General features: G+C 41.8%; 1 protein-coding gene across 1 annotated transcript; it reads left to right on the top strand.

Moving 5' to 3' along the window:
• Positions 1-2306: 2306 nt before the first annotated feature.
• dmrt2a (doublesex and mab-3 related transcription factor 2a) lies at positions 2307-6992 on the top strand. The gene is made up of 4 exons (XM_084024555.1): positions 2307-2460; positions 3206-3616; positions 5293-5395; positions 5637-6992. Exons 2-4 carry the CDS (start codon positions 3245-3247, stop codon positions 6731-6733), a joined length of 1572 nt encoding a protein of 523 aa, XP_083880681.1. The 5' UTR covers positions 2307-2460; positions 3206-3244; the 3' UTR covers positions 6734-6992.
• The last annotated feature ends 7629 nt before the right edge of the window (positions 6993-14621 follow it).

Here is a 14621-nt window from a genome sequence, read left to right as displayed (position 1 = left end):
TCCCGGAGGGTCCAGCTCCGTGCGGATCCTCCTGTCCGCCTCCCCCACATCAAAGCATTCCTGGCGGGGCAGCGGCCGCCCGGGGAGTCCGGTCGTAACCTCCCCGCTAAATGAAGACGGAGAGGCGAATAAAGCTGCACCTGCAGGCCTGACGTCTTCACCTTCTCCAACACATGGAGGATAGTTAAGGTCTAAAATATGATAAATAGGCCCACACGTATATTAAACTTAATTACATTATAAGCCTATGAAAGGGGGAAAACATGTTTACAGTAAATAATGAATACGTCAGTCTTTGCTGTGATTAATATGATTAATAATAATAAAACATGATTTTGATTTTTTTTTTTTACATATTATGCATATCCAGAAATAAATAATTAGATTTGATATTATAAAATTAGTAGGTTATAGGTATATATATACATATGGTTATATATTCAGTATATATATATATATTAAAAATATATATTAAAATATATAAAATATATTTCTATTGTTTTTTTTTTTTTTTAAGCTTTCAAACGGCCAGCAGGTTCAGGTGAGCACCCTGCCCTTATTTTGAACGGAATAAACAATCTATCATCCGTTTCAGCGACGCTTTGTTCGTTAAATTTCACATTACAAGAAGCTAAACGGACAAAAGGTCGAAGTCAACGTCATTTTCCGCGCTGCGCTCTGTATTGTCCGGTCGTCAGTCCCCATGGAGATCAGTCGGCACCGAGTTTATGTCTATAAGCTCTCAGTCAGCACGCTGCAAACAAAGAGACAAACATAGAAACACGTCCAACATTCCTCTTTTAAATCCAGAAGTCATCGATCACATCAGCCACAGAAAAATGAGAGCAAACCAGGAAATATAGCCAAATGTAACTTTTATTTAAGCTTTTATTGTCATAAATAGCTTTGAAGTAGAATTAACACAACAAGCGAGAAGATTATTCGATATTATAGTTTTTTAAAAAGTTGTTAAAAATTGTGATTTCATTAAAAGGATAAAATGTCCTTTCGTTAAAGTGTTTATGTAGTTAAAATATGATTTATTATTAAGGCCTATTTAGGACTAAAATGGCTAAGGTTTGTTAAGTTTGTTAGGCTTTGAGTTTCGGGTCGTGGTTTGAAATGAAAGGGGGGTTAAGAAGGGTTTCGTGTTTAATTTGTCGCTGTATATTTGAGGTTGGGTTTAACTTGTTGTGTGTGGGACTCTGCATGCTGACATGGTGTTTTTATCTGTCAGGTGTGATTGTTGTGAAAACATTATAATCATCCGAGTTCCTGGCAGGAGGGCGGACTGTAACAACCTGCAGCACACAGTCATCACCTGTAGATCACTTTCATCTGTGTGAATGGGCCTTTTTATCCAGGATATAATGTGCACACCATCAATAACATGGACTTTCACCCGGAGTAACATTACTCTTTAAAAAAACACATTGTTGGTGTGACCTTAATAACATGCCATATCCAATACTCAACACTCCTTTGCTGCAATTTTATTGTTGCTTTAACGAAAATAATTCCAGGTTGACTGTGCATTGAAACAAACATTGGATTGTGAAATATGTATGTTTCTCCCCCCCTTAATTTACACATTAATTGTGGCTAATTTATCCATCAATATGAATAATTGTAGGCTACATGCCTTTAGCCCACAACTTAAATCTAACATTAGCTACCAGGAACATTTTCACTGACAGTCCTTTAGAGTTCGTGGACAGTCTGTAAACTAGCATTACAGCCAAAAAGGTAATGAATGGAGAAACTCGGTGTCCTCCCAGCAATTAACCTAACTGAACAAGTAAAAAATATCCGTTATGCTATTCTCATCCATAAAAGAGACAAAGAAACTATTGAGGGCCATGAAAGAGACAAAGAAACCATTGAGAGTGCAAGGGAGTCAGTTAAACAAGCTAGCATAGTTGTTGAGCAATTAGCTCCGGCATTTAAACGAGCCTAGTGTTCTGTATGGAGAGAAGGAGGGCTGTAATATGAATTTAGGCCTTCCCTATTAAATTAGGTTACTGTAACGAAACAGCAGCATGAAGTCATTAATTATAGTTTCACTGTTTTAACGCTAGAAAACATGCTAAATGACTGCATAGTAACCGCGTTGCTAAGAAGTAATGTAATTACTGTTAACCGTCCGTTATCAGAACTCCCCCCCCCCCCCCCCCCCCCTTCGAATAACTACTCGTACTCCCATTGGTCGGCGCGTGTTTGGAAGCAGCCAATCAGAGCGCAGAGAACGCAGTCCGGAGCAGCTCATAGGAGTGGCGCTCGAGCGTCTGCTTCAGAGGACACTGGGATCTGTTCGGAGCGTGACACTCGCTCGTCCACTCAATTAGCAGTTAATCACAAGGCTGTTCTGGAGTCTGGACTGTTTGTCTGTGTGTGTGTGTGTGTGATTCTTCACTACGTCCCAAAACACCCTGGGCGAGACCGTTGAATCAACTTCTGGAGGTGAGCTCAACTCTTTGATTGTGTTTTATGCTAATGCACAGTGTTGGCGTTAGCTACAGGTTATATTAGTAACGATGACGTCTGACCTAATCTTGAAACAACAAATGAAATGACCCACAAGGCGACGATGCTACAGAAGAGCCATGACCGAAGTGTGAATCAACTACGAGGACTGATGTGTGATCAATGATATTAATGTTATTTTGATGTATTATTTATTAAGGCTTCCAATATGTTCCACAGCCTGTATTTGCTTCGGCCTATACTTCACTTTTCATAACACATGTGGGCTACAAATTAAAAGCCCGAAGCGTATTGCTATCGGTCCCTAAAGATAGTTTAGGCTAGTAGAGTATAACGATACACGTGAAACTTTATGCAGTTCACTTCCGACATTTATGTATTTTAGCCTGTGTTTTTGCAGATCAATAAATTAAAACTAGGCTATTGTAATTTTTTGTTCATTTTCTGCTTTGTCAAATGTAATTGAGCACAATGGAGAAACAAAAGCTAAAGCCTTAGAAGTTAATTTAAACCATTATTGAAATAAGAAAAATGTTATTGGGCCTTAATGGGAGAATAAAATGAATGAAATCTGCTTTAAATGCTAAACATTGTAGTTTCCACAGGAGGTGATCATGCTGAGTGATTGGGCTGCTTTATTCAATATCAACGCCTAAGCCTAATAATACAATAATAATAATGTATTAATATTAATATATCTGATTCACATTTGTTTGTTCAGACATAAACTGGGTGTAGCCGGCGGAGGACTCGGGCAGACATGTCGGACAGCGCCGGTTGCGAGTTTGAGATCGACGTTGAGAGCCTGGAGACGGAGAGCGACGACCAGGCGGACTTCTCCAACCGTCCCGCCTCCACGTCGCTCGGCCACGCCGCCTCCGAGGACGAAGGGGACGGCAGCAGCAATAAGGGCGACGACAAGCCCAGCGGCGGAGGTCCGGGGGACCAGCGGAAGCTGAGCCGGACGCCGAAGTGCGCCCGCTGCCGCAACCACGGCGTCGTGTCCTGCCTGAAGGGACACAAGCGCTTCTGCCGCTGGAGGGACTGCCAGTGCGCCAACTGTCTGCTGGTGGTGGAGAGGCAGCGGGTGATGGCGGCGCAGGTGGCCCTGAGGAGGCAGCAAGCCACGGAGGTAGGCCCGGACTGTGTGTGTGTGTGTGTGTGTGTCGGTTCTATATGTATTAGGAGAAAACTCCTTTCTTTCCCCGTTAAAGAAGGTCGAACCATATCTGGAATATTATGATGCATTCAAGTGCTTTTATTCAGCCACAGCTAATTAAAATGTATTTCACTTTATTTCACCCCAGCTAATCCTGCATCCGGGTCACTTATTACTATTACTTAACAATAAAACATACATCACATCCAATCAAGTGCTCAAATCAGGCTAAAGAATGCCTCAAGTTCATTTATTAGGCTAAAGGAAGAATCCCACGTGTATTGATTAGGCGATAAGGCATTTTATTGATTTCCAGGAGATGTTGATCTTGCATGCAGGATCATTTTTTCCACCACTGCATTATTTACTAGAGGGGAACATACATGTTAAAAAGTCAAGTTAAACACCATCTTCAATAGGCTTGGTGATACATTATATACCATTAGCATTGGTTTCCCAGTGCTCATATGTTATTAGTGTCTTGATTAGGGCTTTTCCAGGAGGCCTTTGCTCTGATTACTCCTGACCACTTTATATTCCAGTCAAACGGCTCTTTAATTGCTCTTATTTGAGCTGCAGTGCAACAGCTGATCAAAAGGCAGACCAGTTGTTTTTTTAATTATTTATCAGCAGAAATACTGTTCTGGCGTATTTAGATAAACAAGCCAAAGCATGTGAGCAGATATGGTAGTGCCTTCATGTCACCCTGATGTCAGTTATGAGTTGAGTTCACATGAAATATCAAACAAAATGTCAGGTTTTAAGTTCCATCTCCACCCAACCAAAGCAGATTTAAGTTAACTTTTTGTTTTAGGTTTGTGTTCTGGATCAGATTAAAGGTTCAGGATTCAGAAGTTAATGTAGTTATTTCATGTGTACTTACTATGTCCCCTGAGGGGGTTTTAACAGTAAACAATTGCTATTTAATAAAATAAAAGCTTAAATACCTGATTTAATTAGATAACGTAAAAAAATAAATGCTCTTTCATCGCCCCGGCATTTATAGATTTCCATCTTTACTAAACAAATACAAATCTCGCTTTATGATCTCCTCAAAGCCAAATCGAACACGTGTGTGTGTGTGTTTGGATGTGTGTGTGTGTGTGTGTGTGTGTGTGTGTGTGTTTGGATGTGTGTGTGTGTGTGTGTGTGTGTGTGTTTTGACTGCGGTAACATTCAAATATTTGAGAATGTCTGCGGCTAAAATAATGAACCACATCAGCTGTGGTATTTTAAAGATCATAGCAGATGGAAGGTTTTCTCTCTGTGTGTGTGTGTGTGTGTGTGTGTGTGTGTGTGTGTTTAAAGTGAATGTATGGCTTTAACAGTCTTGTAAAGACATTGCTATTTCAAGTAATGCAATCAGGCTTGAAAAATATAATTTATTTCATTTCTGTATCTTTTCAAATGTCCAAACTCAACATATTTAACATTAAATCTCATGTTCAGTTGCTAAACATAGTGACCCCGCTGAAAGATGTTTTTATAACTGTAACAAAAACAGAAAACGTAGATTATTTAATTGGATTATATTATCCAAACCCTGGACTTGGACTTATGCTGTGACAAATTGGGCATTTTTAAAGGATGAAGAAAAAGATTCCTACAGCACGTATTAAGTGTTTTTCTTTGTTTTCTCTATTTATCAGGATAAGAAAGGGATATGCGGGAAACAGATCCCAGCAGAGAGGAGGACGATATACCAGCGACACATTCGACCGTCCACCATGCTCGCCAAAAGCATCCTCGAAGGTAACGAATAGAAACATCATCTGATTGAACTCCGATCCCCCTGTAGCTTGTTTTCCACTAACGGCACCAACAGTGATGCGGACTGTTTAATGTCTGTATTTATATTTTCTTCAAACCAGAGTGTAAATTCTTCTTTGTTGCAGTTTTGCATGTTTGTCGTCGTGAACGTCTCTGCATCACCTTTTAATCCCAATTTGACTGTCATGAACCTTGAATGAAACGGGGCTTCTTTTGATGACAGGATACCGTCCGGTGTCATCTGATCCCTTCCTGGCGGCCAACCAGTCTCTCCCTCCGCCGCTGAGCGACCGCATGAGGAAGAGACGGGCCTTCGCCGACAAGGAGCTGGAAACCATCATGCTGGAGCGGGAGTACAAAGAACGAGAGCTGCTGGAGAACAGCCAGGCCGCCTCGCTCGTCTTCCCCAACGGCATGACTCACCACGCCGCCGAGTACAACTACAAGACGGCCTACTCGCCCACAGCCCAGGGGGAGCCGCAGCCCAAAGAGCTGTGCAGCTTCCTGGGGCCGAACTGCCTGGATCTGTCCATGCAGTACCCCGCCGGCTCCGCCAACGTGGAGCTCATCTCCTCCAACGTCAGCGTGGCCACCACCTACCGCCACTACCCGCTGCAGACCTCGCGAGGCAGCTTCATGATGTGGCCCCGCGGTGCCGCCAACCTAGGCGACGCCCTGCTCTACCAGCAGTGCTTGTTCAACGCCACGGCGGTGCAGAACATGAAGCCAGGCGCCGTGTGGGAGCCCAAGGTGATGCCCCCCGAGAGCCAGCCGCCTGAGCAGGAGGCCGCGGCTGCTGCTGCTGCTAAGCTGGAAGGATCCCGAGCAGCTGCGCTGCAGGACTCGTCAGACCCTCAACGGCTTGATCCCAAACCTCCTGGTGTCACCCAGGGGGGGCACAGGGAGTGCTCAGCCTTCTCTCCACCCAAGAGGGGCTTTGCACAATCCTTCGCCAACAACTCTCATTCCCAAAACTCCGGCCAAGTCCTGAACAAGCTGAGCAAGGACAGCACTAAGCTCACCATGAAACTCAACTCCTTTCACTCCCTCATCCAGCACTCGCTGAGTGAGAAAACCGGCGGCGGGGCCGGGCTGGAGCTCAGGGCTCCATACTGCAAAGAGCTCTTAGAGGAGGCCGCCCGAAAGTTCAGGGAGGGCTCCGCCAAGGACGTTCACGCCGTAAAAATCACAGACAGGTACGCCAAAGACTTTCTGTCCAAGCCCGTGGGGACCAAGATGGCGTCCAGTGAGTCTTTGTCCTTCTCCGTGGAGGCCATACTGAAGAGACCCACACCCGCCATGAGCCGAGCATTCCATTAACTTCCATTAAGTGTCTTTTCTTGCACTATTAACGTCAGGTTTTCTCAAGCTGTGGCCTTCTTAAACACACAAGGAACTGCTCCGTTTGAAACCAGACCACTTAGAAACCAGACCAGCTAGAAATGTACTTGTTTTTCTCAATGTATTATTTATGTACAGTATATTATATTTTCCACATGCATGTTTTAACGTTATTATGTAGAGTATTTAAACATTATCCCAATGTTTTCCTCATGTCAATAAACTTTAAAAGACTGAACTCTTTCCATAAAACGTCTTGGATTTCATTTAATGCTGCAGTTATGACATGTTTAACTGTGAACAGGTTTTTGTTTAGGTCAGATGTTAGTCTGCACCCACTAATAAATCACTACATGTTTTTATATTCCTAACTGTTCACACCCTACAGGAGATAAAACCTGCTTATCATACAATACAAATGCAAGCAGATAGTTTGTTGTAAAAGAGTCATTTCTATGATTTCCTTTTTATTTAAAAATGTTTAATATATATATATATCCTTAGAAAAAAGTAAGATTTTTGAGAAAAAATCCTACAACAGCAGACACATTAACTCCTTTAAAAAAAAAAGCATATAGACTGTGGCATAGTTCTATAATGGTACATTTAGATGTATTCAAAAATTCAAAATTCAGGACAAATGTTTGACTCCGTATTTGCTGAAAGTCCTCCAGAAAAATGTGCCTTTAATTTAAATTTTTTTAGTTAATTTAACTGTAGCTATTTTGAAATCTTGACATCATACAGAGGAGGTTTTAATCAGGATGGTAACACTAATAAAAATAAAATAAATAATTTTACAAATCAGCATGACATTAAATTAAGTCCCACCATCTTGATAATAGGATTATTGCATTTTTTAATTATATTGGCCATTTGCATAAACACAAATTACACAATCAAAACCCCTAAATGAGGTGTGGATGTGGACTAACTGTGTTCTGCAGGGGTTTGGAACACATGATATCGGCCCATAAATCTACGAGCAGCATCATCTCATCCGTTCAAGATTAATTTCTCCGCTCATTCCTTTCCAGTTACGGACTCTCAGTGTGTGTGTGTGTGTGTGTGTGTGTGTGTGTGTGTGTGTCCACGCTGAAAGACAGCTTCAAACACGGGTTTCACATGAGCTGCAGAACACTGATCCGTGCAATAATGAACAAGAGGAGAGGTTAGCAAAGAAAAAAAGTCTCTAATCGCTTCTTTCTGGCACAAACGTTCACGTTTCATCGACATGAATCTGCAGCCAAACCACTCCAAAGCTCTTCTCGTCACTTTACTGTACTTTTCCTCTTCATCTTCTACTCTTAAGCCCACTGAGAAATCTCATGTCAGGAGGAGATTGCGGGTGTGGGATTGTTTCTGTAGTCCTGTAATTGGATTTGGGCAGATGATGACATTTTGTGTCACCAGGGAGAGCTGACCTCATTTAAGTGGTGTAACATTTTTTTTACAGTGTGTGTGTGTGTGTAATTTATTTTATTTCCAGACAGGGACAATGCACAATAAGACATTAATCTTGTGCAACAAGAAAATATGCATCATGCATATTACAGTATGAAATTTACAGTATATTTCATAAAAAATATACTATAAAAGTGCACTTTTTTTTCAATAATATTGTTATTATTTTCTCACTCCTTTTACACATAATTTGATAAAAAGCTAATTGTCCTTCTTATTAGTACATGGTGAGCTCAAATAAATACCTGTGCAGGTATGTGGGGTAATCTACAGTAAAATGTACAGTATTTTACTCCGGAAGTTCTTGGTGTAGCGCTCGAGTAAATATTATTATTGGATGGAAGTTGTGAGTCCCCACACTCACAATGTGGGCACTCCCCTTTTTCTCTGAACAAACCGTAAATCATTTGGGGGAAGACTTGGTTTAAGGGTTAGGCTCAGGAATAGGCTGGTAGCAGTTCTGGTTTAAGGTTAGGGTAAATCTCCAGGAAATTCATGTAGGCAATGTCCCCATAAGTCATGAAAACATGACCATGTGTGTGTGTGTGTGTGTGTGTGTGTGTGTGAGACAGCAGTTTGCTGCTGAGCAGAAGGTGACAGTGTTTGTCTGCACTAACCGCCACTGATAAGTATCTGCTGAAGTCCTTGCTGAGGTCTCATTCCCAAAGTGTGAGATTTAACATGTCAGCGGAGTGAACTAGATTGTTGACTCACCCCCCTCCCCTCCCCCTCCCCCTCCCCCCGCCACCATCCTCTTATCAACAGTTGGGGTTCACACAGTAGCATTTTATTTGGCGTTCGCAGGTGTCGTTTGCCATTTAGAGACTTCAGTGACTTTCCTTCATGCTGTGATGATGTTGGGAAAAGACAAACACACACACACACACACACACACACACACACACACACACACACACACACACACACACACACACACACACACACACACACACACATGCACACACACGGTCTGGGAATTTTGTCTCTCATGTCTCTTGTTTCAGAGAGACAACAGCACAGAGGTCACTGAGTACAAACTAATTACACTAAACTATATTATATCTTTTCATCTATAAACTATGTTCTACATCTCATACTTAATTATATGATGATAATATGATATATTATTATATTATTATTATATAATATTATATGTTGTTTTAATTCATAGGCATCTCCATGAAACTTACCCAGTGGAAAACTTACTTTAAGACAATTAAAAAAAACAAGGTTTCTGAAATTCTGAAATGAGGCATCATGTTATGTAATGTTAACTTTTGGTTTAAATTACTTTGCAATCCATATAAAAATAGTAAATACCACACTTTTAAAAACTGTTTTAAGAGGTGAGCACACAGAACAGTAATAGACATAAATTAAATGTGAAATTAGAGTATGAAAATTCACTGCATTTGTGCACTTTTAGTCTGGCGCTGTTACTAACAGTTGACTTTCAAATGTTAGCATGCTAACGCGCTAAACTAAGGCAGCGAGTGTAAACAATGAACCTGTCGAATGTCGGCATGTTAGCATGCAGACGTTAGCATTTAGCTCAAAGCATAATAATGAGTGTGAGGCTGCAGTTACTTGTGCAGCCTCACAGAGCTGCTAGCATCTTGTTGATGAGTGAATGCAGCGACCGATCAGCCGGGATTGGATCGTACGTGTTCATTTGTCAGAAACAAAAGTTAAAAAAATAAAAATGAAATGGTGTTCATGGTGATTAGCAAGTACGGACTTCCCCTGCTACGATACAACAGCTCCATTCTTCTCCTGCCCATATAGCATTTGGCTGCCCTGCCAGTGACTGTGTGGTTGGTTTATTGCTTTATCACCGCCTGAGTCATCTCAACACACACACACACACGCACACGCACACATACACACACACACACACACACACACACACACACACACACACACACACACACACACACACACACACACACACACACACACACTGAGGAACCCTTCTCCAGGTGTCGAAGCAAGCCATCCGTTCCACTGTTGCCGTTGTCACGCCAGTAACTTCTTGCCCATCTGATACGCTACAATCCTGTTTGCACATTAAGAATCTATTAAGCACCACAAACTCAAACACACACAGAAAAAAAAGGATCCCACGGTGGGTTATTTTGACTCGAGAAATAAATGGCACATGCTGTATTTTGCATCGGCGACCAGCGGGCGTGAAGGAAAGGGTGGAGGATCTCTATTCATTTGTGCTCTACCAGCAGCAGCACGGAGGGGAACACATGCATTCCCTCCCTGCACCTTGTAATCCAATAAGAAATGTGTTGCACTGCAGCTTTCTGACAAGTAGCTCCCACTTAATTACCATGTTGTCAGGGCTGACAGGCCTGGGGGCCGATAGGGGCGAGGAGGCTGGTGGTACAAGAGCTCTGGGAATATCTGGAAAACATAGTCTCACACACACACACACACACACACACACACACACACACACGCTGGAGTTTACGTTATTCAGGCGTGTCTTGGTCAGACGTTGTTTGACTTTAACCTCGATGGCCGATAATCTTTGTAGCAATTGTTAGCTGAGTTCAAAAGTGAGGTAACAGTGAGACGCGTGGGAAAATGTTTATATTCACACGCTAGTGCCACCAATGTTTGAGAAATATGTGAAATAAAATGTGAAATAAAAGGTTGTATGTTTTTTGATTCATTTTGATCATGGACTTCGTTTTAAATCGTTACAGTATGCAATGACTAGCAATTAGCCGTTTAGCTGGATTTTTATTGCTGATTATTCATGATTGGAACCTGAAGGTTTGGTTTTGGACTGAGGGTCTATTGTGTCAGAGTGTGTTACTGTCACGCCTTGTCTGATGTTTGTTTGTGTGCTTATCAGCGTGCTTGATCAGACTGGCTGAGGAGACACTATGCCCTCATAAAACCAATGGAGAGATAGTTTGCTTGCATAATAAGATACAGTTAATAAATAAAGTCTAATAAACTTCTTTTGATGTGACTGCTTATCATGTTGGCTACTCCAGAAATCACGGTTGGTGAACTTAATTTATGAATCAATCAATGATCAGAAATGATCATATTGTGGGGACATTTTTAGTATTAACAGTGTATGTTTTACCTATATTCAATGTGATAATTTTATCCTTATATTGATTAAAAAATACACTCCAAAACTAGCTAACGGAGGCTTATTAGTTGTCAAAGAATTAGACTTCCCCAACAGGAAGGCGACCTCAGCGGCTGCCTAGGTCGCCTATAGGGGGCGCCACCCCTGAGAAAAACACCTGATTTACCACGGCATTTACATGTTGCATTTAGGGAGATTTATTGGCATAAATGGAATATAACATTCATTTCTTTTGTGTATAAACACCTGTAAATAAGAATCGTAGTGTTTTGGTTGTAGAATGAGCCGTTTATATCTACATACTGGAATATAAATACACACTGGCCCTTTCAATACAAACACTAAAATGACTCCTGCCTTTAAAGCAGCTTGACCATAAACATGTTTGTCTATCTAAACTTCCAATCTGCTGTGTTTACAACGCTGACACAATCTGTCCATTGTTGCCTCCTGAGGCTAGAGGACAATCTTTTCTGAGTAGTGCTCTTGTTGTGGCAGTGGCCTCCAGCGTCGTTTAAACCTCCGTTCACAGTTGGGGAGAAGAAAGACGCTTTTGCAACACAAACTGTCATTCAGGGCACTAAACAAGACAACTGAAGAGTCAGTCTGTGGCTCAAAGTAAACAGTGAACCCTCACCTCAGGCCCATAAAGCTATTAGTGCACCAGGGGAGAAGTAAGAGGTAATCTCCGCTCTGTATACTCTACTTTGTTTCAGTCAGGAAAGACGAGCTGCTGCCAGGGAGTCCACTTTGATTTGCAAGTCGAAGCTACTCGAAAGGTGTGACTCGTCTTCTCGGTACTCATTTTGAAACATTCACGCAAGGATCAAGGAGAGAGACAAATTCAGCCACTTCGAATCCAGACGATAGCCACATTTGCAAGTTAATGCAAATAATTGTAAATCTTTGAGCGGCCAGTGTTTAGGAAGGTGAACCTTGATGGTAAAAGATGAAAAACGACCACAATTAATTTAACCAGGCGCCCATTTACGCCAGCGGTTTGCAACATTCATCATCACCCAGGTTTCTCGTCGCTGCTCATTTCGAGGTTCTTCTTGGTGTACCCCGAAAAAAAAAGTCTTAATTTTGTGACTTAAACAAACATCTTCTCCACCTGCTGAGCTTTTGCTAGAGAATTTGCCAGTCTAAACACTCATGTAAATGCTATGGAAAAACGCTCTGTGTTGCATTGTCACCCAAAGAAAATATCAGGATTGTCAGCACTAATGTCACATGTGGGCCGCGCTCCCTTATTACAAATGTTATTCCTGTCAGGATTGTTGTCTTTGCTGCCTTCTGCAGTAAAATCTCTGAGCTTATTCGCAGCACTTTGTAGCTACAGCACGAGGGGGGGGGGGGGGGGGGGGGGGGCAGCTGTTGCAGCACCAACACCACTGCACGTAGAGGTCGGTGCAGCTGTAATTCTACAGTGATAAATGACCACCGCACCTGGCTGACACTAACTAGAGTAAACACCGCGATTGCTCAGGTTAACACTTAAAAGCTCTGATTTGCATACAACCCTAAAAGAGTGTATTCAAATGTACACTCCCTGTATACGGCCTCCCATCAGGCAAACAGAAGGTCTGTGTTTAGACTGAGCCGGACTTATTGTCTTTAACTGCTGAAGCAAAAAAAAAAGAAAAAAAAAGAAGGCTAACAAGGAAGTGAAAAATGATGTGTTTAATTTTTATTTCATTTATCGTATGAAAAGATACAAGAACTCTGTTGAAAACTGCACCATATAGTTGTTTTTGTGTATTTGTTTAGACAGGCTTTTGGTTTGTATTTATTGTGTGAAGTATTCTGTATTCTGTGTTTTTACATAGTTTTTTTCAGTTTTGCACTTTTTAAAGACATGGCCGTTGTATGGTAACTCCAACTTCCATGATTTGCTTATTGTATGTTATGATGTCTTGTTAAGCACTTTGTGATTTATGTCTGTGTAAAAAAGGCGTAATTCTCATAAATGCGACTTAAACCATTCTGTTACGCAATGCAGTTGGCTGGAGCTGTTAGCCGAACACACCGTCCAAAAAACAAATACAAGTGTGCAAACTGTTTTTTGTCATGACTGCAACCATAAGAGGTCTTTGAACATGCAGCCATAAATGAGAATCCAAAAATATTATGCAGTTAAGTGCATAAGTATACGAGATTAGCCGTGGACAGACACGGAGATGCACGCTTACACAAACACACACTCATGCACACAATCTCCTGGCCGAGGTAATAATCAGTGTCCTCATCTTCACCAGGCTTTCATAATGACTCTATTTCCTGTTTAAGATGAAGGATGAGAGTCGGTTTATTCGCAGCATCTTCCCAGTTCAGCACGTTGTCCCATCACGTCACGCATCCAGCTGTCTCTGCAGTACAGTGTGTATTTCCACATTTGAAAGATGGATTTAATAATCTGTCCTCAAACCAGCAGTCAAACTCCAGACTGGAACTTCCTGTGTCTGCATGGGTAGAGTGGGACACTTTTACTGGTCCATCTGGAGGAGCTGATGGAGCTACACATGTGTGAATGGAGGGTTGACACCAGCGGTGCGACTATTAACACTATAGTTCCTACTGATGTGTCCCCGCTTCAGGGGCTGATTAGACATCCATCAGCAATGTTTAGAGTGAATGCAGGATTAAGTGTGCTGTCGATGTCGTGTGGCATAAAATAAGGGATATTCTTTGATGTTTTAACAACACAAGAACAAATTAAAGCATCTTATGAATGGTTTTTAGATCACCTCAGATCCACAGATCTATAGCTGCTTTCAGCTCATTGTGTGTTTCTGCAAATGTGATATCAGGCTGATATGAAACATATTCAATAAATGTGCTATGGCAAAAACATTTCCGGCTGGGTTGTTCCATCCATGTTTCCTGCTTGTAGGCTTCTTCCTCTTCATCATTCATCGCTGCATTTCTTGGGACCTGAAGGTTTGCAACGTGCAACAAACATCCCCTGATAAAATCATTGTGCTACGAGTACTCAAAACGCCTTGAACTTCACCGTAAGGAACCACACACACACACACACACACACACACACACACACACACACACACACAGGTGTTTTCACTTATTTAGCCTGATTAGACTGCGTATACACAGTCTGTGCTTGGCTTACATGACTCCTCTGTCTCTTGCACACGTTTGAAGTGTTTCACTTTTGATTGCTCCTATTGTTGCATTGGCCTTGGTGACCTGAGCCTTCAGGATTCAGCACAGCTTGGCCTAGTTTTGACCCGAGATAGAGGTCTGCCCAGCCACAACTCAAAACAC

Source organism: Eutrigla gurnardus (genome assembly GCF_963514095.1).
Source record: "Eutrigla gurnardus genome assembly, chromosome: 13".
NCBI classification, from domain to species: domain Eukaryota; kingdom Metazoa; phylum Chordata; class Actinopteri; order Perciformes; family Triglidae; genus Eutrigla; species Eutrigla gurnardus.
This window is presented reverse-complemented; position numbering and strand designations above follow the sequence as displayed.

What these genes read in the sequence shown, in the direction of transcription:
- dmrt2a (XM_084024555.1), top strand. Translation starts at nt 3,245, where the DNA reads ATGTCGGACAGCGCCGGTTGCGAGTTTGAGATCGACGTTGAGAGCCTG. An exon ending in GGAGGCAGCAAGCCACGGAG is followed by an intron (nt 3,617 to 5,292) that starts GTAGGCCCGGAC and finishes TCTATTTATCAG; the next exon opens with GATAAGAAAGGGATATGCGG. An exon ending in CGCCAAAAGCATCCTCGAAG is followed by an intron (nt 5,396 to 5,636) that starts GTAACGAATAGA and finishes TTTTGATGACAG; the next exon opens with GATACCGTCCGGTGTCATCT.